This window comes from Mus musculus, chromosome 10 (genome assembly GCF_000001635.26).
Source record: "Mus musculus strain C57BL/6J chromosome 10, GRCm38.p6 C57BL/6J".
In the NCBI taxonomy this organism is placed as follows: Eukaryota; Metazoa; Chordata; class Mammalia; order Rodentia; family Muridae; genus Mus; species Mus musculus.
This window is the reverse complement of record NC_000076.6, coordinates 79,688,768-79,713,372: the sequence shown is the minus strand read 5'-3', so window position 1 is coordinate 79,713,372 and position 24,605 is coordinate 79,688,768. Positions and strand designations below refer to the sequence as shown.

General features: G+C 52.1%; 2 protein-coding genes and 1 non-coding gene across 9 annotated transcripts; 1 reads left to right on the top strand and 2 right to left on the bottom strand.

The window, feature by feature from the left end:
* Positions 1–1,393: 1,393 nt before the first annotated feature.
* Bsg (basigin) lies at positions 1,394–9,015 on the bottom strand. Of its 2 annotated transcripts, NM_009768.2 has the most exons (8): positions 8,789–9,015; positions 4,329–4,676; positions 3,546–3,702; positions 3,233–3,315; positions 2,971–3,113; positions 2,453–2,735; positions 2,093–2,117; positions 1,394–1,879 (listed from the first exon to the last, which is right to left on the bottom strand). In NM_009768.2, exons 1-8 carry the CDS (start codon positions 8,853–8,855, stop codon positions 1,816–1,818), a joined length of 1,170 nt encoding a protein of 389 aa, NP_033898.1. In that variant the 5' UTR covers positions 8,856–9,015; the 3' UTR covers positions 1,394–1,815. The 2 variants fall into 2 exon arrangements, with proteins under 2 accessions (NP_033898.1, NP_001070652.1); NM_001077184.1 differs by lacking the exon at positions 4,329–4,676.
* A 767-nt stretch (positions 9,016–9,782) lies between these two features.
* Positions 9,783–9,889, top strand: Gm25794. Its single transcript, XR_003949151.1, has one exon. It is a non-coding gene; the product is annotated as a U6 spliceosomal RNA (small nuclear RNA).
* An 8,222-nt stretch (positions 9,890–18,111) lies between these two features.
* Gzmm (granzyme M (lymphocyte met-ase 1)) lies at positions 18,112–24,353 on the bottom strand. Of its 6 annotated transcripts, none has more exons than NM_008504.3 (5): positions 23,908–24,353; positions 20,393–20,552; positions 19,111–19,249; positions 18,756–19,022; positions 18,112–18,386 (listed from the first exon to the last, which is right to left on the bottom strand). In NM_008504.3, exons 1-5 carry the CDS (start codon positions 23,960–23,962, stop codon positions 18,213–18,215), a joined length of 795 nt encoding a protein of 264 aa, NP_032530.1. In that variant the 5' UTR covers positions 23,963–24,353; the 3' UTR covers positions 18,112–18,212. The 6 variants fall into 6 exon arrangements, 5 of the variants coding, with proteins under 5 accessions (NP_032530.1, NP_001289414.1, XP_017169305.1 ...); NM_001302485.1 differs by having other exon boundaries at positions 20,393–20,549; NR_126325.1 differs by lacking the exon at positions 20,393–20,552.
* Between the last annotated feature and the right edge of the window lie 252 nt (positions 24,354–24,605).

Genomic DNA, 24,605 nt, shown 5'->3' with positions numbered 1-24,605 from the left:
GCTTGGAGCAGAAATGACCAGTGAGTTGCTGAGTCCATGTTGAGTCCTACCCCATCAATGAGTCTTTGTTTTACAAAGGCCCTGGGATTTGTCTCTGCCTGCCAGCTGGAGGCTGGATCTCAAGTCCCTGTGGTTTCCAGGCTGTCCTGTTTCTGACAAAGTTGACCCTGTACCCATCTCATCTCAGGAACTGAGAAGCCTTTAGGGTCATGTTTGAACATTTGCTCCTGTGCTATCCTGGGCCGAGGGGCAAGCAGCCAGTATTTGTTAGGCTTTGGTTGGGCTGTTTGGACAGCCTGAAAGATGTGGATATGCCCCTTTGCTTCTCAAGGGGGAACTACTGCTCTGGAGGTGAACCCCTAAATAGAACTACTTTCTAAACACCTGTGTCCTGTCTTCCAGATGTTAAGACCCACAGTACCTGCCTTGAGACCCCAAGGGAAGTGCGTGAGGACTGGGGCTGCACCTGCAGTTGCAGAGGTGAGGGTGTCCTGATTTAATGGACAGAACCCCAGACACACCATAGGTCACCACTGCTGGAAGTGGTTGCCCTAGGCTTCTCTCTACACAGGCCCATGTGGACATTTGTGTAGTCAGGGATGACTCTGAGCCTTAAGCAGGTTCTCCTGTTCTTCTAAGAACTCCACAAGAGGGTGAGGTGCCAGACATATGCAGTTGCATGTGTGTACTAAAGATAAGCCAGCCATTTGGCTGGGTCTAGGGCACCGGTTTCCTCAGTGGACTAAAGTGCAGCGCCCTCTAGTGGCTGGAAGGCCAGGGAGGTGTCTGAGGAATTTTTCCTTGGCCTGAAGCGGAGGGCCTGTTTTACCTCAGGGAGTCTTCAGAAAGGTCTGCTATCGCCCCGCCTCCCCCCCCCCCCCCCCCCCCGACTTCTCTCCCTTAACCACCACCACTCTGGGATGTACTCTGCTGGGATCAAAGCTGTCTCTCTGGAGTCAGACTATACCACCACATACACCTGTCCTGACCCCTGCCCAAAATTTAAGAGTTAAAACCAGCCAGCAAGTCCCTTGACTGCCCATTTCCCACTGGTGCCCACCAGCCAGATCAGTACTAGGCTTGTACAGGACATCAGTGGTGGTCAGCAGTGTTCTTATGAAGACAGCTTTTCTTGGACACCCATGAGGACTAAGGCTGTACCTGCAGGTTCAACTTCTAAGGACCCCTAGGGGGTGCTGTTGAAGAACCTTTTCAAAGGGGTCACACCAGATATCCTATATTAAAGGTTCAGAACATTAGGAAGGTTGAGAACCACTGGTCTAGGGACCATGCACTTACCTGTGCCCCAGGCCGTGCTGATCAACAACCCCTCCTGTATATGACCTCAACACTCATTCTCCCTTTAAGATGGGGTCCTGAAGTTTCAAGTAGTGACACACACATGGTGGGGTAGGTCTTTATTTGGGGGGGTTCCAGCAGGCCCAGCCCCCTCCAACAGTAAGTCAGAGCATGCACTGGCCTTCCCTCCTGACCAAGGACAAGGCCCCATTCCCCCACTCCACAGGGCTGTAGTGACAACACTTCAGAAGGGAAGGAAAAATAAAAACATAAACCCCTAAGGAATGGATTGTCTGCATAGAAACCTCATTTAGTTTAAATTAGAAACAGGGGCTGCAAGTGGCTTGCTTCTTCCAGGTGGGTTTTCTGTAAGGTAAGGCTCTGTCTTCACTTGGGTTGGGATAGGTTGGGTTGGGTAGGTTCAAATCGGGACAGGATGGGATACTGGAGTGGAGGTAGACGCTGGCCTGGGGTCAGGCACCCTGGGCACCTCCCCTCCCCCGCCTGCCCCACCACTCAGGTGGCGTTCCTCTGGCGTACATTCTTGTCCTTGTCATTCATGTGAGTTCCACTGCCCTTCCTGGGGATACAAAACAGGGCTCATTACTCTTAACAGGCACAGGGCTGGCCTCAACCCCACTGAAATCTGGCCATTATTTCAACAGCAGCCATCCACCTTCCCTGAACTTACTGAGGCCTATGAAAGATGGACACACACATTGAGTCCCAGAGCATCCCCCATTTCTATAGGACACACAGCTAGCTCCCCAGAGCCCACAGTGGCTGGACTTACAGTGGGGCGGCGCCAGGGTCATCCTCTGCAGCCAGGAGCAGCCACATGAAAGAGAAAGGACATGTGTCAGGGCTCGTGTGAACTTGGCCCCACACTGCCACCCTCATGGTGCTGCAGAAGTGTCGTACATCAGATGATCAACACATGGTGAGGCCAACACATCCTACCCCAGCTCGCCATGCAGTGTACAGCTAGAGGCACCCACAGCCCCAAGTCCTCACAGCGAGCTCCCCAGAGGACAGCAGCTTGTGGCCAAGTGATGGAGGAAGGAGGAGGGTGAGCTACAAGCAGACCCCACTCTCCTCCAGGTGGACACACTGAGGGCATCCCACCCACTCACCCAGACCCAGGACTGCTCACCGTCCAGGGTCTGGTCTGGCTTCCGCCTCTTCTCATAGATAAAGATGATGGTAACCAACACCAGGACCTCAGCCACGATGCCTAGGAAGGGCCAGAGGGCTGCCATGCGGCTCCGCACACGCAGTGAGATGGTTTCCCGAGTAGTGCCCTGGGCGTTGGTGGCATTACACACGTAGGTGCCAGGGTCAACATTTACGTCAAGGTTGCTGATGGTCAGCTGTGACTTCTCAGGCGTGGATACCACCACATACTTGCCATTGGCTTCAGTGCTATTGGTGATTGCCTAGGGAGAAGGGCTTGTCATGTCATGCTAGAGTCTGTCCTACACTGTCCCAGATCCCCACACCAAAGCGTCCTCTCCTGTGTCCCCTCTGATGCTCTTATCCCCACTCCCATTCCTAGCACCCGGTGCCCCTTCTGCCGCCTCCCCTACCCCCATGTCCAGAACCTCATGCTCCCACTGCAGCCTGGTCCTTGGCACCACTCAAGCTCCATGTCCTTAGCCTCACAGCCCTTACCTCTTCTTCCCCAGTGTCAGAGGTCTTAAACCAGAACCAATCTGTAATAGGAGGGTAGGATGCATCGGACTTGCAGACCAGTTTCGCAAGCTCTCCCTCACTGGAATGCTCTGATTTCTTTCCGACCTTGATCCTGGGTGGCCCTGTGAGGATGAGAACCCTGATGCCCAAGCACGTTGTAGACTGCTCTCAGCCCCAACACCAGTCCCTGGCCTTCACGCCAGCCACCTCCTGGCCCGCCCCCACCACTCCCACAGATTACCTTCCACATTGATCTCGCTTCTGCCCACAGGCTCAGGAAGGAAGATGCAGGAATATTCCCCAGAGCGGTCATCTGCGTCCACTCTGCAGGGGACAGAGCCTCGGTGAGGTAAGGAACTCCCAAGGCATGGTGGCCACCTCCCCACCAGGGCTCTCTGTGCAGATCATAGGGCCTTGGGCTCTCTCACGCTATACAGGTAAGGCCACCCAGCCAATCCAGAGCTGTGTGGAGCCTGGCACTGCTACACGTCAGGATGGAGGCAGGTCCCCATGGACAGCATCAGGACAGGGTCCTTTGAGCACTGTGGACTCACATGTACTTCGTATGCAGGTCGGGCAGAGTGTCCTCCTGCAGTACCTTGCCACCTCTCATCCAGCGGTGGCCAACGATGTCAACGCCACTGCTGTTCAAAGAGCAGGTAAGCTGTGTTTTGGAGTTGACTTCCTGGACAGAGGTTTGGATGGTGCCCGCTGAAGCCACAGGGAGAAAGAGTATAAGCTCAGCATAGTAGTCAGCCCCACTCTGTGAGGTCTGCTGTTGGAATCACAGCGGCTGACAGTCTACAGCCCCAGACGGCTAAAGCAAGCTGATGCTGCACTACAAACCACTTCAAGATAAGAGACGCAGCTGCCCAAGCCCCGCCTGCTGCTCCCACAGCCATGTGGTCCCCTCACTGTTATCTGACCGTCACTCAGAACTGGACACTAAACCCCCAGAGGGCTCTGCAAAGTCTGGCTGGAATTTTCAGGTTTGCAGTAGACAGTCAGAGCGAACACTTGGGCAGCAGACCCCACCCCTGCCAGACAATCACAGGGGAGGCAGGGGAGGCAGGAGAGCAGGTGCATGGAGCAGAGCAGGACGGGAGGTCAGGGCGGTGCACAGCAGACCAAAGGCCTGGGGTGCGAACCGAGGAGCCACCTGGAAGAGGGCAGGGCCAACCTGCACCCAGCAAGGACACTGATGAGTGTTCAGCTCACCCGTGTGCCCAGGGGAGTCTCAATGAGTGGTAGGGCAGAGCAGCATCTGGTTCTACAAAGTGGGAGCCAGGGTTGGGTGGCACGAGAGGTAAACAGAAACAGGTGCCCTGGCCACTCACGTTCAAGGACCACCACGCTCGCCTGGGCACGGACCCACTTGACCCTGGGTGGCCGAGTAAGGTGGTTGCGGTCTGGGTCACTGCTGGCCCGGCACTCGTAAGTGCCTGTGTCCTCTGCGGTGAGCCCATCAACAGAGAGCGAACTGGCTGCATGCTGACGGTAGGCGGCATGGATGTGAACACGGTCCAGCCGGGCACCATCCCAGAGCTGGGAGCAGCTGTCGTTTGGAGCATTCCCTTCAAACCACCACTGGATCTCGGGGATGGGGCTGCCCACAGCCTCACAGTGCAGGACCACGCTGCCCCCCGCCCACCGCTCCTGCGACAGTGGTGCCTTGAGGAAACCAGCTATGGGAAAGGGTTAGTACCCGTTACTACAAGGAAGGACAGCCACCAGGGCCTGCCACAGGGGCCAACACAACACAGCAAACTCCATTTCTTTTCTGCTTGCGGGGAGAAGTATGAAGTTAGGTAGACAACAAAACACAAAGGGCTGGGTAAAAGTGGTAACCACCAAGCCTAAAGCCGCAGTCCAACCCCAAGACCCATGCGGCGAAGTACCTGTGTGCAACTAATGTACACACACACACACACACACACACACACACACACACACACACGAAATGTAATTAAAAAACGAAAACAGAGTAAAAGCCAGGTGTTGTGGCTCGCTTATAATCCCACCACTTAGGAGGAGGTCTATACAGGAGGATTGCTAGGAGTTCCAGGCCAGCTGGGCTATGTGTTTAAAGTTGTCTCCAAAAAAGAAAAAAACAAAAACAAACAAATACTTCAAGACAGGGCCTCTCAGTATTACATAGGGACCTGGAACACTCAGACCTGTATGCCTGCCCCAAACACATGTCCTGTGGGAAGGCAGGTCTTTGCATGCCTACACAAGGTGTGGTTGCTGTCTGGAAGTACAAGTATATGGGTTTAGGCTTAGGCTTTAGGCCCTGTAGTGGGGGTGGGGGGGTGGGATGGCAGCAGGATAAGCTCCAGGACCAAGAGTGACACCTAGAGCCTGGGAGGCCTCAAGGCCCCTGGGGTATGAACGACACAGCAGCTTTGGTAGAGGTTTCCTGGTAACCTACATTCCAGAGCTGCGATCTGTGGGACTGCCCAACCTGCAGTTGCAGGCACGTGGGTAGGCTGAGTCAGGAGGAGGCCACAGCAGTGAGTGCCCTTTCCCTTAGTCCCCTTCCCTGTTTACTGCTCCAGGATGTCTGTATCAACTCCACTCCATCTAGGACTGTCAGGAAAGACGGATGCCCTGAAGACCCCAGCCCCAGCTAGGTTTCTGAAGAGACACTATACTGTGGGTGTCATCAGTCTGGGACATGGCTACCATGTTCCCAAGGACCATGCGCCTAATGGCCACATTTCAGCCCTTTTAGGACCAACTAAATGACCCATAATCTAGTCTCAGGAATGCAGGGTGCCCTGTGGTACTCCCTTGACATCTGTCCAACCTTCCCACACGGAGCCTAGCTAGCATTGCTTAGGGGTAACCACTAACTATGATCCCAACCCCAGGAGCCTCCACAGCTTGGCCATGTGACTTGTAGCCCACAGCTTGCAGCATGTCCCCACAGTCCCTCCTTCCTGCCTACTGGCAGACAGGTGAGAGCAGGGCCAGCCTGAGGCATTGGGTAAACAAGCCAGCACCACAGGGTGCAGGGAGGGAGGGGGGCACTGTTCTAGAGGGCAGCCCACAGGCAGTCTCCTGCTATCCAGTGCTGACCCAGGCTGTTGGCTTGTCACCTCTCTCACCATGTCATCTAGAAGCCTGAGGAATTATTAGGGTTAAATTAGATCTGGGTAAGCGCTGGGGTAACACCCTGCAGTGAGTGTCTGAGTTGGCCTAGCCAGGGAGGCCAGCCTAGTCACTCACTCAGAGCAAGCATGCGAAATCAGGGTGTGAAGTGCTTGGAGCAGCCTGAAGAGACCCTAATATCAAATTCAGCCTCATAATCAGGAAACCTTAAGTGTCCATGCCACAGGGTAGCCCTCTGAGCAGAGCCCCTCCCCCACTGCATAGTGGGAAACACATCACTGGTTGACCTGGGCCCTGCCCAGGCTGTAGGCTATGGGTCTGTTCCCAGGAAAGGTTAGGACCTGCCCGTAAGCTACACTCTGTGCTTGGCTCCCGGGCATTGCAAAGGTCTGTTTAACCCCAGGCAGAAAGCCACTGGGCCTGTGCCCAGCCAGGCTTCCTACCCAGGACAGAATAAATCAACTGCCTCCATCTCACCAGGGGACAGCTATCTGCACCAAGAGCCAGCCTCATGGAGGCACCTCAAGATGTTTTGATGGTGAAGAAGAGGGCCTGGAAAAAGTGGGTCAGAATTAACGCCGGGCACTGCTGCCAGGGACAGCCCCTCCTGTACCTGCTGATGGGGGCAGCAGTCACATGGCCCACTTCTCCAGTGGAGCTCTGGCTCTGCCCTTTGCCTGCTGTCTGGAGAGGGCAGGAGAGCAGTCCCCATGTGTTCGAGGCCTACCACATGTTCAACCTTGCCATGACCCTGAATCCCTGCCTTCCTACCTCAGCTGCCCTTTTGAGCCTTCATCAGGCAAGGATCTAAGGCCAGAATGGGCCAGACTCCAGGGTGGGAGCAAGCTGAGTGTGCAGAGCCCTGGCCACCAGAAATCCCACCAGGAATGATAATCCAGCAAGTGCCTGAGCCTGGGGTCCGGAGCCATTCGCAGGCACTGGCTCCCAGGGAACTCCTAGACCAGCCTGAAGCTCTGCCTCAGCCCAGAGGGGCAGGGACAGGTGGCCATTACAGGGATACAGCCCCTGTGGACTATGGAGAACCTGCAAGCTCACCCCAAGGAGGACAGGGACAGCTGGGGACAGCTGATAAGGACTCCTCCAAACCTAGGGGCGGGAACTGCCTCTCAGGAACTCCTCACCCAACCCTCACATGTGAGGGCGAGTCCACTCATCCCCAGCCCTCCAAGCCTACCCATCCCTGGGCACCTCTTTACCCCAAGAACCCACGGGGTCACCTCTCACCCCCTTTCCAATCCACATCCTCCAGAGACCTGAGGACATTACTAATAGGCAATGCTATCCCCCACCAACTTCATCCTCTTCTTTCACATTCCCCAAGCAATGCTGTGCTCCTTCACTAAGTAGAAACAGCAATGCAGCAGCTTCCTCCACTGAGACCTTCCAATCCTTTCTCCATCCCCCTCACATCACCAAACATCAAGGACCTCCCCCAAATTCCTAGTCACCTCACTTCCACCCATATGCCCAAACTTGTGGACCTCTCCCCAGGCACTTCTGTACCCCAAACCCTCTGAATCATCTCCCTGCCTGGTCCCCCAAGTATGGACACCCTGAAATGGTAGCTCCTCCTACTCTAGTCCCCCTAGTGACCCCAAACCTTGGAGACAGCCTTTGTAGGAAAGTCTATTTCGCATCCTCCCCTTGCCCAGATGGTAACACTAAAGTAACAGACCTCTCTAACTCCATGCCCTCCTAAATTAGGGACTGTGACCCTCACTCTGTTCCCTGAGTGGGGACACCAAGACTGCAGTTCCTTCGACTCCCAGGTCTTCCAAATTTGGGATCTCCCCAAGGTGGCAGCTTCTTTAGTCCCCAGATCTCTCCAATCCTGGAGGAAGCCACCTGCAACACTGCTGTCCCTCACCCCAGGTCCCACAAACCTCTCTCAGATGTCCTGCCAGATGTCCCTCTGGCCCATGGTTACTTTCCAGCCCTGTCTCTCAGGTGTGGAACCCTCAACGTGCTGACTTCTTTTATCTTCACTCTCCCAGGCCCCAACACCAGGAGGAGGTAAATTACTAGGGTTCCGTTCCAGCCCTGGTACGCAGGTGGAGACACCAAGATGGTCCAGACAGCTCCCTGGCCACGGACGCCCTCACTCACGTTGGAGATGTTGCCCCAGAGCCTTACTGTCTTCCAGCGTCAGGGTCACCTCTTCCCACACCTTCCCTAACTCCCCAAAACCTAAGCCAATTATAGTCATTGTTGTATCCCCAAACCTTCAGGGTCACGTCCCAGCCCTATTCCGGGAGCTGGGACAGTTAGGGAAGCGGCTCCTTCCATCTCCAGCTGACCAAAATCTGGGGTCATCCCATTCACTTCTGTAATCCAAATCCATCCAAATTACCTTCCAGCCCATGTCCTGGTGGGGACCACCACAAGGTGGCGGCTCCTTCCACCTCCGGTTCCCACAACCTTAGGACGTCTCCCCCAGAGTCCTAACCTTTGATTTGTCTCTCCAGGGCCTCATCTCTAAGATCACTCCCCTCCACCTCGATGCCCAGTCGAGGCTAGGTTCAACTCGAGGGTCACCCACAGCCACTGTTACTCCTCCACAATCTCCAAGCCTCGAGCCCGAGTAGGGAACCACCGAGTCCCCGAAATCGGAGGCTCACCTTAAGTCCGTGACCCCAGCCCGGTCCCAGCACCCCGCTCTTACCCGCCGCGCAGGCGCCTTGGCCGCTCAAGAGCGTGAAGGCCAGCGCCAGCAGCAGCGCCGCCGCCATGTCGCCTCGTCCAGGAGCTGCCCCACTGCGGCTCTATAAGAAGGGCGGGGCGCGCGCACGCAGGCACGCACGTACGCACGCACGCGGCGTCGCAGGGCGGGGCGCCAGGCACACAGGGAGTAGGCACGTACCCAGCGTCCGCCGCTCCCGCTCGCGCTACAGGAGCGGAGCGGGTGGAGAAGCGTTGGCACGTGACCACACAGGCCACACCCTCGAGGGGGTGGGGCCTGGAGCCTGGACTGCCCTTGAGCTCGCGCGCGCGCGCTCTCGCCTCGCTCGTGCTCTCCCTCTCTCCCCCCCTCCCTTACCCCCAATCTTTCCCCTCCCCTCTCCTTTCTCCCCTATCCCCGCTCTTCTCTACCCCCTCTCTCTCCTCTGTCTCTTTTTGAGACAGGGTTTCTCTGTGTAGCCCTGGCTGTCTTGAAACTTACTCTGTAGACCAAGCTGACCTCGAACTCAAACATCCACCTGCCTCTGCCTTTGGATGGAGTGCTGGGGTAAATGCCTGACCCACGATGCTCGGCTGTCCTTTTCAAAAACAAACAAACAAACAAACAAACAAACAAACAAACAAACCAAAACAAAAAAACCCTTACATTTCAGCCTGTTGGTGGTGGCACATGCCTTTTATATCCCAGCACTCGGGAGACACAAAGCAGGTGGACAGCCTAATCTATAGAGTGTGTACCACCAGGACAGCCAGAGCTGCAAGAGAAACCCTGTATCAAAAAACCAAAACCGAATAAAACCAAACCAATCAAAAACAAATTATATTTGAAGGTCGTGCACTGTGGCGCAGGCTTCTAACCCCAACATCGGGAGGCAGAGGCGAGGCAGGCATCTGAGTTTTGAGGACAGCTTGGGCTCTAGCTACGTAGCCAGTTCTAGACTAAGTTGTAAGGTCCTATCTCAAAAATGTATTTATTTGTGCTCGCTTCGGCAGCACATATACTAAAATTGGAACGATACAGAGAAGATTAGCATGGCCCCTGCGCAAGGATGACACGAAAATTCGTGAAGCCTTTAATATTAAAAAAAAAAAAAAAAAAAAAAAGGGGCTGGTGAGATGGCTCAGTGGGTAAGAGCACCCAACTGCTCTTCCAAAGGTCTGGAGTTCAAATCCCAGCAACCACATGGTGGCTCACAACCATCCGTAACGAGATCTGATGCCCTCTTCTGGTGTGTCTGAAGACAGCTACAGTGTACTTACATATAATAAATAAATAAATCTTTAAAAAAAAAAAGTATTTATTTGGGTGCTAGAGAGATGACTCAGTGACTAAGAGCACCGACTGCTCTTCCAGAGGTCCTGAGTTCAGTTCCCAGCAACCACATGGTGGCTCACAGCCATCTGTAATGGGATCTGACGCCCATTACAGATGAGGTTCTGGTGTGTCTGAAGAGAGCAACAGTGTACTCACATAAATAAAATAATTTGTGTGTGTGTGTGTGTGTGTGAGTGTGTGTGTGTGTGTGTGTGTGTGTGTGTGTGTGTGTGTGTTTTCCAGACAGAGTTTCTCTGTGTAGCCCTGGCTGTCCTAGAACTCACTCTGTAGACCAGGCTGGCCTCCAACTCAGAAATCTGCTTGCCTCTGCCTCTCAAGTGCTGAGTTTAAAGGTGTGCACCACCCTGCCTGGAATAACTTTTTTTTAAGTATTTATTTATTTATTTATGTGTAAGTATGTCTCTGTGTTTTTAAGTATTTACTTATTTATTTATTCATTTATTTATGTGTAAGTATGGCTGTGTGTGTGTGTACCACATGAATGCAAGTGCTACAGAGGATAGAGCAGGCAGGCACCTGTTTCCCTGGAGTTGGCATTATGGGCCTGATATGGTACTGAGAACTGAAGTGTGGTCCTCTGGAAATGCAGCAAGCACCCTAAAAATCGAGCCATCTCCCCTTCCATAGCGTATCTTATTTATTTATTAATTAAAAAAAATTTTTTTGCCTTTTTTTTTTTTTGGTTTTTCGAGACAGGGTTTCTCTGCGTAGCCCCTGGCTGTCCTGGAACTCACTCTGTAGACCAGGCTGGCCTCGAACTCAGAAATTTGCCTGCCTCTGCCTCCCAAGTGTTGGGATTAAAGGCATATGCCACCACACACACCACTGCCTGGCTCTGTTGTTGTTTTAAGCTTATTTTGTGGCGTGGACATTTTGTCACAATTTTTGCGTTTTGTTTGTTTGAGAAAGGTGCTCACTGGGTAGACTTGGCTGGCTTGGAGTTTACTATGTAGACCCAGCTAGCCTCTGACTCCTTTGCTGAAATTAAAAGCCTTAATCCTAACATTTCAGAGGCAGAGGCAGGTGGATCTCCTGTGAGTTGGAGGCCAGCCTAGTTTATATAGTGAATTCCAGGCTGGCCAGGACCTCAGTCTTTGGGCCTGAGGGAGCGGGGCTGAGATCGGAGCGAGCAGAGGTCCTAGATCCAATTCCCAACAATCACACGAAGGCTCACAGCTACAGTGTACTCATACACATAAAATAAATTATTTTTAAGTGGGAGATGGGAGCCAAGGAGGGCTTTGGCAACAGCTTCAGGAGTCCTTTGAGTAGCTCCTTTGAGGGTGTGCACACTATGCCAGGGGCTTTGGGAATGTCCAGGAAGGCCAGAGCCATGGGCAGGGGTGAAAGGTGAGTCCAGGCGCAGGACTCATTAGGAAGTCACTATGACCCTGGTGACCCACTTACACAGAGCGGCAGCTGCCTCTCAGAGGCTGGGCCTCAGAACTAAGTACCCAGAATCCTAAAGCCTCCAGGGAGAGACCTTTCCAAGCTACGTGCAGAATGAGGGTTAGGGCAGGAGAGCTGCCAGCTGGCATCAAAGGCTCCTAGGGTCAAAACAAACAGAGCTGGACTGAGTGGAATGCCTAACCCCTCATGTTTGGGCCTCTGGGAAATTTCAGGTTGGCCAGGAAGCCCTGCCCTGTGTTTACACAGTGAAGCCTCGCCTCCTCCCAGGTCTGGCTTTCTAGATTCTTCCCTGACCCTACATGGCCCGCAGCCTTCTGAAGCCCCTTTGCCTTACTCAGTCTCAGCCACCTGACCTCCCATGACCAGCCGGACTAGCAGATAAAGATGTGGAAAGCCTAGAATGGTGGTGCATACTGGTCATTCCAGAACTTGGCAGTTGGAAGCCAGGAGTTCAGCGTCCTTTGGCAACAAGTCAGTTTGAGGCCACCCTGGGCTACAGGAGACCCTGTCAAAACCAAACAAAAGCAAAAACCCACACTGAAGAAAGGAGAAAGGGGGCTGGAGAAAGGGTCAGCTGTTTAAGAGTACTGACCGCTCTTCCAGGACAGCCCGGTTTGTCTCCAGCACCCACAAGGCAACTCCCGGGAATCTGACACCTGCTTCTGGTCTCCTCGGAAGACAGCAGGCATGGCAAGAAAGCAGTGCACCAACGTGCATACAGGCAAAACATCCATGCAGGACGAAGTGCTATTTTCTCCACCCACAACACCAACCAATTCGAGGCAAATTAAAGTATATAAAGGCAGGTTAGGTTTATTGGGAAGCCGTTCTCAGGTGGGTTCACTGATCCCACGGAGGCAGAGAGAAAAGAAAGCATGGTGCAGAGAGGGGGAGAGAGAGAGGAGAGAGCAAAATGCCAGGCTTATCTGGGAAAGAGCTGCTGGGGGAGGGGCAGCCCCCGCTAGGCTGGAGAATTCAGGGCAGAGGGCAGTATATGCTAACCGTGCCCTGTACTAGGTAGGGACTGCTGCGGGATGCTGGGAGAACCTGGAGGTATATGTTAAATATGCACCCAGCCCCTTGTCCCGGGTCTGATTTGTTTTCTTTGTTTGTTTTTTGGTTTTTCAAGACAAGGTTTCTCTGTGTAGCCCTGGATGTCCTGGAACTCTTTCTGTAGCCCAGGCTGTCCTTGAACTCACAGAGATCCACCTGCCTCCCCAGTGCTGGGATTAAAGGTGTGCACCACCATCACTGGACTAAAATTCAGGATTTTTTTTTTTTTAAAGTTTTTTTTTTTTTAAGATTTATTTATTATTTAAGTAAGTCCACTGTAGCTGTCTTCAGACACTCCAGAAGAGGGAGTCAGATCTCGTTACGGATGGTTGTGAGCCACCATGTGGTTGCTGGGATTTGAACTCCGGACCTTCGGAAGAGCAGTCGGGTGCTCTTACCTGCTGAGCCATCTCACCAGCCCAAATTCAGGATTTTTAATTTAACTTTTTGCTGGCTTGGAGATAGAATCCATAGATTCACATGTTTGTAAAGAGCCCTGCCACTGAGCCCGGCCCCTAGACCCTTCCCTTCAGAATTCTAGGAAGGCACTCTCACCCCACTCCCATCCCAGCCCCTGATTAGTTCTCTGCAAGTGACAGGGAGATCGAGCAGAATCTCAAGTAAAGGAGAGTCTGGAGTGGCCAGGCCTCAAGCCCTGCAGAGACAGAATCCCTGACTCTGGGAGAGGAAGGGTGGACCCTGCCCGGCTCCACCTGCACAGCTCGGGGTCTGGAACCTTGGCTGTAGATGAGAAAGCACAGCCAACACTTTTTGTCTGAAGTTTTGTGTGGACATTTGACTTGCCACCTGGTGAGGGCTCTTCTGAGGAGCGGAAGGGAAGGACCCTACAGAAGAAACGCCAGGCGCCAGAGCAGCCCAGTCCACAGGAAGGCTTTCCACCAGCATGTGCTGGGGTGGCAGCTCTCTGACTCTCCCCGGACCCGCCTTCCCTTGCTCTACTGAGATATAGCTATAAAATGTACGTGTTGTTTAGGCTGCTTTTATTTTAATATTTTCATTGTTTGTTTGTTTGTTTTTGCGAGACTAGGTTCTTTGTGTCACCATAGCTATCCTGGAACTCACTCTGTAGACCAGGGCCTCGAACTCAGGGATCCATAAATTTGGGGCTTGAGAGATGGCTCAGTGATTAAAAGCACTGACTACTCTTCCAGAGGTCTTGAGTTCAAATTACAGCAACCACATGGCCACAACCATCTGTTATGAGATCTGGTGCCCTCTTCTGGTGTGTCTGAAGACAGCTACAGTGTGCTTATATAGAATAAATAAATCCTTGAAAAAATGTTTAAATTTATTTTAAATTAAAAAAATATTTATATTAATGTGTATATTCATGCATAGACGAATTTTAATTTTATCTTATGAATATGTGGTTTGCCTGCAGACATGTGTGTGCACTGTGTGAGTGGTTCCCGGGGAGGCCAGAAGATCCGGAAGATCACTACAAAGGGTGTGAGGCACATTGTGCTGGAAATGGAACTCTGTTCCTGGGTGAGAGCAACAAGTGCCCTTCCTTACAGTGAGCCCCTCTCCAGCCCCTCACCCATGAGCCCCCTCTCCAGCCCCTCTTGTCTTTTCTCTTCTTTTCCTTTGTCTCGGGGTTTCTGTCTTCATGCTGGCCTAAACTCAGGCTCCTCCCATCTTAGCCTCTCAAATGCCGAGCGAGCGAGCGAGCATGCTGTGGTTTGAATGAGCTGTTCAGTAGTCTCCTGCAGCTGAGTGTTTGGTCCTTGGCTGGTGGGCATGGTTTGGGAGGTTTAGGAGGTGCGACCATACTGGTGGAGGTATGTCACCATGGGTGGGTGTGGAGATTTCGTTCACTGTTTCAGCTTGGCACCTATTGTCAGGGTGACCCACCATGGTGGACTCTAACCCTTTGAAACTGTAAGCCTAAACAAACGGTCTCTCCCATAAGTTGACTTGGTCTTGGTGTTTTATCACAGCAACAGAAAAGTAGCCACCATGCCAGCTGCTTATGCGCGCTGAACCCTGAGGGCCAGGCTACCTGCCTGTGTTCTGCTATGTTCACTGCCATGGCACCAGGACACCACTAGCTGTCCGGTGGTGCTCTTCTATTTGGCTCTTCCCAGTGAGATGTTTCTTGAGTCCTGTCCTACCTCCCAGGCCCTGGCCCCAGCCTCCTTAGGTCCTCAGCCTGTGGTATCTAGGGATCAGAAGCTGAGGGGCTAACCGGTGCTGTCCTGGCGAGAAACCAGGTGTGCTGGTGCATGTCTGTCATCCTGACACCCAGGAAACTGAAGCAGGGGGATGACTGCCACTGTGAGCTCAAGGGCAGACTAGGCAATGAGAGAGAGAGAGAGAGAGAGAGAGAGAGAGAGAGAGAGAGAGAGAGAGAGAGAGAGAAAAGGAGAAGAGAAGAGAAGAGAAGAGAACAACCTCATGGCATTGCCAGGTGGTGCAGGAACTCCGAGCTCCATATTGCTGCTTATCTGCTAAGGTAGGTCCCATCCGGCTCCTGTCTTTGGTCGGCCTTTGAACTCCTACTCCTCATGGGATGGGTGGGACTGCTACTAGAAGGAAGCAACAGCTGAGGAGGCTTCGACAGCAGCAGTAAAACAACTTGCCTGCCTCACAGGCCTGGCACCTCTGATCTGTGTCCAGTTGAAGCTGCTCCAGAACCCTGGTGGGGGCCTGAGAGCTGTGAGGAAGTCCAGCCAGCTGGTGGCTGTGCGTGTTTAGGCCGGTGGCTGAGGCCCAACTGGCCACTTCCTTCTGTACATTAGGCTTTACCGACCTTGCTAGAGCAACACTCAGAGACAGAGACCACCACACCTCTAAGGGGAGAAGGGACCATGGATGAGTGTTTGAGGGTTTACAGATAAACATCAACTATTTATTTATTAATTATTTTGTTTGTTTTGTTTTGTTTTTCAGACTGGGTTTCTATGTGTAGCCCTGCCTGTCCTGAAAGTTGCTCTGTTGACCAGGCTGGCCTCAAACTCAAGAGTTCTGCCTGCCTCCACCTCCCAATTGGAGGATTAAGGAAGTGTGCTACCACCTTTTGGCTCAGCCTCAAGGAATAAAGTGTCTGTTGCACAGACGTAAGGATCTGAGCTCAATTTTGCAGAGAAAGCCTGGAGTGGTGTCAAGGGTTTTTAAAACCAGTACTGGGGTGGAGACTATGGGGGTGTGGAATAGGTAGATCCCTGGGAATCACTGGATAGCCAGGCTAGCTAATTCAGTGAGTTCCAGGTCCCAGTAAGAGACCCTGTCTCAAAAAACCCAGCTGGATCTGATGGCATAGGCCTTTATCTTAGCACTCTGGAGGCAGAGGCAGTTTGAGGCCAGCCTGGTCTAGAGAGTGAGTTCCAGGACAGCCAGGGCTATACAGAGAAACCCTGTCTTAGAACAAACAAACAAAAACAAAACAAGAAAATTAAAAACAACTTTCTGTGACGCCCAAGGTTAACTTGCACACACAACCTAGGTGTTGGGGACTGTTTGTGAGTGTTTGTGAAGGGCCAGAGGGAAGAGCTCAGATGTCACAGAGGATGAAGTGAGCCATACTTGGTGACTCACACTTCTAATTCTCTCCCTCTGAAGGTGGGAGAACAGGATAACCAAGAAATATCCTGGGCTGGAGAGAGACTTCATTTCAAAGATGAAAAAGAATGGGGTATGGTGCTGCATGCCTTTAGTCCCAGCACTGAGGAGGCAGAGGCAGGAGGATTTCTGTGAGTTTTAGGCTGGCCTGGTTTATATAGAGGAATCCAGGGATTCAGAGACCTTGCTTCAAAAAATCATAGATGAATAAGAAAACAGAAGAAGAAGAAAAAAATAAACAAAAAGAGAAAGATAGGGCTAGCCTAGGACTTACTTGGTAGGAGTTCTAGCACATCATGGGCTTCCATAGAGCAAAAGCATGTGATATCTGCCTGCCACTGGGGAAGTGGAGGCAGGATGATGGTTTCATGTAGCCCAGGCTGGCCTCACATGCCTAAGTAGCAGAGAATGGCCTTGAAGTTCTGAGTCTTGTGCTTCTACTCACTCTTTTGAGATTTATTTCTATAGGGTGGGAGGTTGCCTCAGAGGCTGGCCAGAAGAAGGTATCTGGTCCCCTTGAACCTAAGTCACAAGTGTTTCTGAGCCGCCATGTGTGAGTCAGACTTGAGTCCTCTCTGAGAGCAGCCAGCGCTCTAACTAATGAGTGGTCTGTCCAGCTCTGCAGCCCAGGCTTCTCTGGAATTCTTGCCCTGCCCACCCCAGCCTCCTGCGTGCTAGGCTCCCAGATCTGTTGCTTCCAGGCATGCCCTTCTCTGTCGATAAACCCCAGCTAATCTGCTGATACCTTTGAAACCTATTTGACTGAACCAGGGCCAGCCAGAGTCCAGAAGCCAGGTGAGGCAGGTGGGATCCTCCCTAGGGCAGGGTAGAGATCGAGGCTGAGCCAATTTAGAATTCTGGGACAAAGTGCAGGTGGGAAAATAAGCCGTCCAAGGCATTTAAGCTTCAATGCTGTAATTCCGCCCTCTGACTCCTGGCTGGCCTTTTACAGACTTCCTGTTCTCACAAAGCTCTTTTTGTGCAAGAGAGAAGGGGGTTAGCGCAATGGAGCATGCTCCCTAGCACCAGGCTCAAGAGGGCTTGTGGAACACGCCTGTCACCCCAGCATCTAGGAGGTGGAAGCAGGCACACCAGGACCTCAAGGTCATCTTCGGCTACCTTAGACACAGGGTGTTTGAGGCCAGCCTGGGCTGCGTGGAACTCTCTCTCAAAGGAAGAAAAGAATGTTCTGGGAGAAGGCTGCAGAGATAGGTGGCCCCCACCTTGCGACAGGCTGTTTCGCAGGCAGCCCAGGTTGACTTTGGAATGGAAGCAATCCTACCTCAGCCTCCCGATGGCAGAGCTGACAGGACTGGGCTGAGGGCCATGTTTTCCAGGCACGCTTGGCACTAACTTCTCTATTAGACTTGTGATGGTTTCTTTCCTGCCAATGCATTTTTCTGTCCAGTTAATTTAGAGCCCAAGGAAACCAGGTAGAGGAGGGAGGGTCTTACCCCCACCACCATAAGAAGGGACTTTGAGGACATCAAGCTCAATGTAGACCTTGACACAAACAAAGGCCATCCAGTATGAGCGGACATGGCAGGCAGGAAGAGTCCAGGGAGGTTTGTGCGGAGCAGGGCGGGGATTGGGCTTCGTGTGAGGTGGAAGCACAGTGATGGAATGTTCTGGAACCGATGCTGGGTCTACTGATACCCACTGGAGTGACACTTTGGCTGCTCCTGTCGAGGTGTCAGTAAAACAGAAGTTGGGGACGTTCCATGTGAAGCCTCCCATCTCCTCCCACCTCATGTGATAGACACAGAGGGTAGCTTGCACCCCCTGCTGGCCACACTGTTGCAATTGCTCTTGCTCTGCCTCCCAGCAGGCCTGTGTCCCAGGACTCTCCTGACAGCCATCCTGAAGGGTCACCTTCATCATTATAGAGGGAATGGAGGTTTGCAGAAGCCAGAGGCAGACAGGGGTGGACTCAACAGATATATCAGGATTTATTGGTCCTCAGAGGCACACCTAGTCCCTTCCCAGCCCCCGCTATCAAGAATGGTGTCCCAGATGATCTGGGACATCAGACCAAAGATTGGGGTGACCAGCGACCAATGACCTTCCTGATCCAGGAGCTGTAGGGGGCTACAGCAGTGGCCACAGGTGGCTTGAAGATGTCTGTGCAGGTTTTGGAGCTGAAAGACAGGATCCCATCCACCTGGCCTTTGCCACACACCAGGGGCCCTCCAGAGTCACCCTGCATGAGGTGAGGGACACACAAGTCAGCCTTTGTGCCTGCAGTTGGGGAACAGGGGCCTGGGAGGTGCTGGGGCCTCTTGTAAGCACCCTTGCCTTCCTGTCTCTTTCCCTCTTCCTTTCCCTTCTCTCTCCTCTTTGTACCCCAGGGCCTTTGCTCTAGGCCCAGATGCCTAATCTATGGTACTGGATTTCAAACCACAATTCTCCGGCTTCCTGACTTCCAACCTAGACACGGGTATTTTACCCTCCCAGTTTCCGTGTCTGAGAAGTGAGGTGAATGTTAGTCCCACCCTCCTTCCACTCCCCAGGGTGTCAGAGGCTGGTTGGGGCAGCTGTCCAGGCCAAGCCTACAGGCCATCCTTCTCACCTTGCAGGGGGCTTGGCTCTTGCTCCCAGCCTTTAAGCATAGCATGCTGTCTATGAGGACACCGTTCCAGAAGCGGCTGTTGTTACACATTTGGGTATCCAGCACACGCAGATCCAACTCCTGCAGGGCCCTGGCCCGGGGCCCACCCTGGTGGGTCATTCCCCAGCCAGCTGTGCTGCACCAGGTACCTTCTGCCGGCTTGGATCGGGGCTTTCTTGGCAGAGCTAGTGGTTTGACATTCTTGCTGGGCTGCACTCGTCTATCTAGCTGTGGGGACAGGAGAATCAGTAAGTGGCAGATAGAAGCCAGGCTACTATGGCAGGCCCTCAGCTACCCCACCCCATCTCGCCCGCACCTTAAGCAGTGCCAGGTCGTTCTCATATTTGTGGTTGTAGCCAGGGTGTTTAATGGCTTCCCGGATGTAGAAGGTGAGGCCAGGATCTTGGAGATCATGGAGGTTGTGCAGGCCAAGCACCAGCTTCAGGTTCTGTAGCCTGCAATGCAAACCTTGCTCACCCACAACTGCCCACAGCCTGAGAACTGCCATTCCCCCCTTTCCACACATCCATGGCAGCCTCCCCAGTCCACACCTGGCAGGACATCTCCCATCTTCTCCGTCCTCCTCTCTGGCTCTCACCCAGCCCCGATTGGGGGAATTTAGTACCCATCCCCCACCTGCAGCCTCTCGTCTGTGATTAGGCTTGCGGGTCCGTCAACTTGTGTTGCCTTCCTGCATTGTCCACACTACAGAGAAATAACCTCTTTACATAAGACTCCTATGTCACACTTGCAAGCCACGTGAGAGAACCTCAGATAAATACCTGGATCAAGCTGAAGCTTAGCCTTCTGAAACACATGAGCTAATAATCCCTTTTGGCTTTAAGATAAGATCTTACTATGTAGCCTGGAATTGTGCAGGTCAGGTAGAGATCTACATGCCTCAGGTTCCTTGAGAGCTGGGACTGCATATGCGGTCACACCCAAGAGCTGCCTCCTTTTGCTCTGGGCTCCTGTTTTCTTTAGTGTTGAGGGTGAGACCGGCATGAGCAGTCATTCTACCAGCCCTATCAAGATGGATCTATTTATTTAGTGGCTTCTTGATGGCTCTGTCTTTTTTTTGGTGTTTTTGAGACAGGGTTTCTCTGTATAGCCCTGGCTGTCCTGGAACTCACTTTGTAGACCAGGCTGGCCTCGAACTCAGAAATCTGCCTGCCTCTGCCTCCCAAGTGCTGGGACTAAAGGCATGCACCACCATGCCCGGCTTTTTTTTTTTTTTTTTCCAATAATTTCTTTTGTTTTGTTTTGTTTTCGAGACAGGGTTTCTCTGTATAGCCCTGGCTGTCCTGGAACTCACTCTTTAGACCAGTCTGGCCTCGAACTCAGAAATCCGCCTGCCTCTGCCTCCAGAGTGCTGGGATTAAAGGCATGTGCCACCACGCCTGGCTGGCTGGCTATGTCTTACTGGAAGGCTGGCTTTCACAAGTTACCAGGTGTCACAGAAAGGATTGGAAGGAGGTGTCCTTTCCTGTACCACGTGACCCACCCAACCTGAACCCACAGCCTATACAGCCTAGAGAGGGTTGGGATAAGTCCTTCAGTGCCTGCAGCCACTGTGGGACATGGAGAGGGATACTCACGGCTCAGACAGGCAGTGGGCAGCTGTCAATACCCACTTCCGATGCACAAGGACTCCCCCACACACATGGGACTTGGCTTTCTGTAGAGAGGCCATGTATGGGCGGGAGTGCGGGACTGCCTCTCGACCCCCAATGATCTGGGTCTCAAATCTGTTGCCTGCTGAAAAGAAGGGGGTGGGGAAGGGCTGTTTGGAGGTGCTGCATCCTGGCCTTCTGCTGAGCCTGGAAGACCTGAATCTGGCAGGTCAGCTGTCTGAAGTCCCCACTGATCCCTGCCCAAACGCCACAGGGCTCCAAGACTCAGTCAGACACTATTCAGCTGTCAGAGGCCAGGCTTAAAGTGTGAATGAGGAGCTCAGAGGGTAAGATAACTATCTGCTCTGGCAGAGAACTGAGTTCACTTTCCACCACCCATACCAGGCAGCTCACAGCTACCTGGAACTCCAGCTCTAGGGGATCAGATGCCTCTTCAGGACATTGCACTCACCCTTCCACATACATACATACATACATACATACATACAACACACACACACATATATATATGTGTACATACGTATGTACACATATAAACATATGCCCTTCCTTGGTAACCATAGGATCCAGGGGATCAGGTGCCCTCTTCTGGCCTCTTTGGGCATTGCACTCACCCTTACACACACACACACACACACACACACACACACAGAGGAACTGATTCACACTGCTCACACACTGGAATATTACATAGCCACAGACAGGAGTGGGGTTCTGACACTTGGCAGGGCCTTGAGAATATGATGCTTGGGGGAGAATCAGTCACAAAAAGTCACTGTGAAACTCTGACAGGATGTGGATTTGCGGGTGCTAGGGTGTGGGCATGAGTGTTCCTGGGGGATGTGGGAGTGTCTCCATTCTTGTGTGGCTTCTGAATTTCAGTGAGCTGTGCACTGTGTGAATTGTTTCTCTGCAAACTTCTTTGAAGGGTTGATATAGAATACCAGGCTGGGCTCAGTGGGTAGAACGCTTGTCTACCATACACAAAGCCCTGGGTTCCAGTCCCTCCAAACCACAGAATCCAGGTCTAGTGGTCCACACCCGTTATCCCAGCCCTGGGGAGGTAGAAATAGGATCAGATTAAAAATTTTAAATAAGCCAGACTTTAGTCTCAGTCCAGACAGAGGCATCTCTGAGTTTGAGGCCCACTTGGTCTACAGAGGGAGTTCTAGGACAGCCAGAGCACACAGAGAAAACTGTTTCAAACAAAACAAAACAAACAGAATTTAAAATAAGTATTGATAAGAATTTGTGATCCAACTCAAAAGTCTCCTTTCCATCATGCTTTGGAGACCCCACCTTGCTCAGAGCCACATGGCCAGTCCACAGGTGTTACAGGCAGCTTTTAAGGGCCCATCAATACTTTGATGGATCTGCTGCCCATCCCAGGGCCTTTACACATAGAAGAGAGCAGAGTTCTTTGTTCTATATAATTCTTGAAGCTTTATTTTAGAGATAGGGTTTCTCTATGTCGCTCTGGCTGCCTGTAGACCAGGCTGGTCAAGAATTCAGAGATCCACTTGCCTCTGCCTCCTGAGTGCTGGGATTAAAGGCTTGCTGTACTACCTTGGCCCAGCAATTTTTTTTAATTTATGTGAGTACACTGTAGCCATCTTCAGACACACACCAGAAGAGATCCCATTACAGATGGTTGTGAGCCACCATGTGGTTGCTGGGAATTGAACTCAGGACCTCTGGAAGAGCAGTCAGCGCTCTTAACTGAGCCATCATTCCAGCTCAGTCCAGCAATTCTTGAAGAAAAAAAAAAAAAAAAAAAAAAAAAAAAAAACGACGAAAAAACTCAAACCAAGTCTAAAGAGAAACCGGATATTCTCTGGGAAAGTGTCACAGAAAGTGTCACCAAGTGGCAGGGCCCAGTTCACAAACTGGCAGGCTGACCTCTGTCTATACAACTTGTGGCTACCACCCACAACTGAATAGCTTTTCACCACCCAAGGAAGTCTCCCATCCACGAGTGCTTCCTTCTTTTTTTCCCCCTTAAAAAAACAAAACTTTTCTTTTCAAGTAGCCCAGGTTAGCCAGGAACTAATGTAGCTGAGGGTGACTTTGAACTCCCAATCCTGTTTCTATCTCCCCTGATAGGTATGTGCTGCTATGCCTGGTGGAAGCCAGGACCTCTTGAATGTTAGACAAGAGCTTGCTCTGTCCTCTGAGGTGCAGGCCCAGCCTCTCTTCATATTTTAAAGTCCCATTGTAAAGGCAGGCCTTGGGAGGCTGAGACAGATTGCTAGGAGTTTGAGATCAGTTTTGGCTACACTGTGCTAGGGTCTCTACGGACTCTCAAGACAAAAAGCTACTGTGTGGTCTGAGAGACCAGTGGATAGCCCATAAGTTGTTATACTTGCAAAAGCCAACCTCCTCTCTCCCTCCTTATTTTTTGGAGAGGTTCTAAAAGTTTCCAAACTAATATAAGCATCAAAACTTGGGAGGTGGCACATAACTCCAATCCCAGTGCTTACGAGGTAGAGGGCTGCAGATTCCGTGAGTTCCAGTCAGCCAGGACTACAATAGTGAGATCTTGTCTCAAATAGACAAATGCATCTATGCATACAGATAGATGTATATATATGGAGGTCAGAGACCAAGTCTGGTGTTTTCTGCATTGCCCTATACCTTAATTGAGGCTTCACTGATTCAGCACATTCCCAGAGCCTCAGGGACCCTGTGGCTTGGCTCGTCCCCTAGAGCTGGGGTTACAGGCATGAGACACAGCTCTACAGTGAGTTGTAGGCCATCTGTACCTCAGGATGGTAGCACAGCCTCTCATTGACCAAACTCAAGAAGCGGGTATTTACTTATAAATTCCAGGCCAGCCAGGGCTACATGGCAATACCTTTACAAAAAGAAAGTCATGTGTGGTAGCCACACACCTCTAATGTCAGTGCTCAGGAGGCTCTGTAGCACAGATGGCCTCAAACTCACTGGAGAGCAAGGGTTTGAGCAAGGGTTTGAATTCCTGGTCTTCCACCTCCAGTGCTAGGATGACAGGTGTGCTCTACCATGCCTGGTGGAATGGAGTATGGAGCCCAGGTTTTCTGTACACCAGGCATATGCCCCAACTTAAGCTATATCCTTAACCCCATTTTGTTTCCTCTGATAGGTCTCACTCTAACTGAACTCATGGCAATCCTCCTGCCTCAGACCCCTCAAATACTGAGCTCAGAGGCCTGTCACCAGGCTACGTGGTTTTCTTTCTTTTTTTTTTTGAGACAGGGTTTCTCTGTATAGCTCTGGGGGTCCTGGAACTCACTTTGTAGACCAGGCTGGCCTCGAACTCAGAAATCCGCCTGCCTCTGCCTCCCAAGTGCTGGGATTAAAGACGCGCGCCACCGCGCCCGGCTCTACGCTGTTTTTACTCAGGGTTCTGAATCATCTGCTAGTTTCCCTGTACGTAATGCCTCCCATCCACAGCCCTCTGGATACCCGGCTCTGGGCCTCAGTTTCCCCCGAATGCTCACCTGCCCACAGTGTTTTCAGGGCCAGCAGTAGCAGCAGGGACCAGCAGACCTCCATCCTGGCACAGGATCAGTGGTCCCTGGGGGAAAGGGTTCCCCACTCTCTCTTCCTGTGGGGACAGGTGGCCTTCCCAGTACCACCCACCTTGCACAAGTGTCAACTCCTCCTACTTCACACCCTGCTGTGTGGTTTTAGAAAGCAATTCTGCTGTCAAAGCTGCCCCCTGCCTGGGGGGCAGCAACTATAGCCCAGTGATGCTCATTCTGGTGATTAGCACCAGGTAAACACTGGGTCTGTCTCAATGGACCTCAACCCCCACAGAGGATGACTCACAGGGTCAGTTCTCTCCTTGAGCCGTGTAGGTCCTGTGCTAGGCTTGGTGGCAGGCCTCTACCCACTGAGCCTTACTGCTGGCCCTGCAACTTTGTACATAAGGCTGGCTGCAAATTATACGGGTAGAGGAAGGCCTGAACTAACGCCTTTCCAACAACTTGTCCTTCTCTCATCAGTTATAAGCAGCACAGGTTCCATGAAGTGCTATTCAGTAGAGTACAGCTTTGTTCTGGAGACTGGAACTCTGGAGAGTTAACAGGCCCACGCAATGAAAGTGACACTTTCTTTTCCTTTCTTTACATGGCACCCAATGCTATTTCAGCACTGGGTCACTGTAGCCACCCTGCACAGCATGATGTGGTCAGAG

What these genes read in the sequence shown, in the direction of transcription:
- Bsg (NM_009768.2), bottom strand. Translation starts at nt 8,855, where the DNA reads ATGGCGGCGGCGCTGCTGCTGGCGCTGGCCTTCACGCTCTTGAGCGGC. An exon ending in CCAAGGCGCCTGCGCGGCGG is followed by an intron (nt 4,677 to 8,788) that starts GTAAGAGCGGGG and finishes CCTTTCCCATAG; the next exon opens with CTGGTTTCCTCAAGGCACCA. An exon ending in GAGCGTGGTGGTCCTTGAAC is followed by an intron (nt 3,703 to 4,328) that starts GTGAGTGGCCAG and finishes CTGTGGCTTCAG; the next exon opens with CGGGCACCATCCAAACCTCT.
- Gzmm (NM_008504.3), bottom strand. Translation starts at nt 23,962, where the DNA reads ATGGAGGTCTGCTGGTCCCTGCTGCTACTGCTGGCCCTGAAAACACTG. An exon ending in GCCCACTGCCTGTCTGAGCC is followed by an intron (nt 19,250 to 20,392) that starts GTGAGTATCCCT and finishes TTTGCATTGCAG; the next exon opens with GCTACAGAACCTGAAGCTGG. An exon ending in AGAGCCAAGCCCCCTGCAAG is followed by an intron (nt 18,387 to 18,755) that starts GTGAGAAGGATG and finishes CACCTCATGCAG; the next exon opens with GGTGACTCTGGAGGGCCCCT.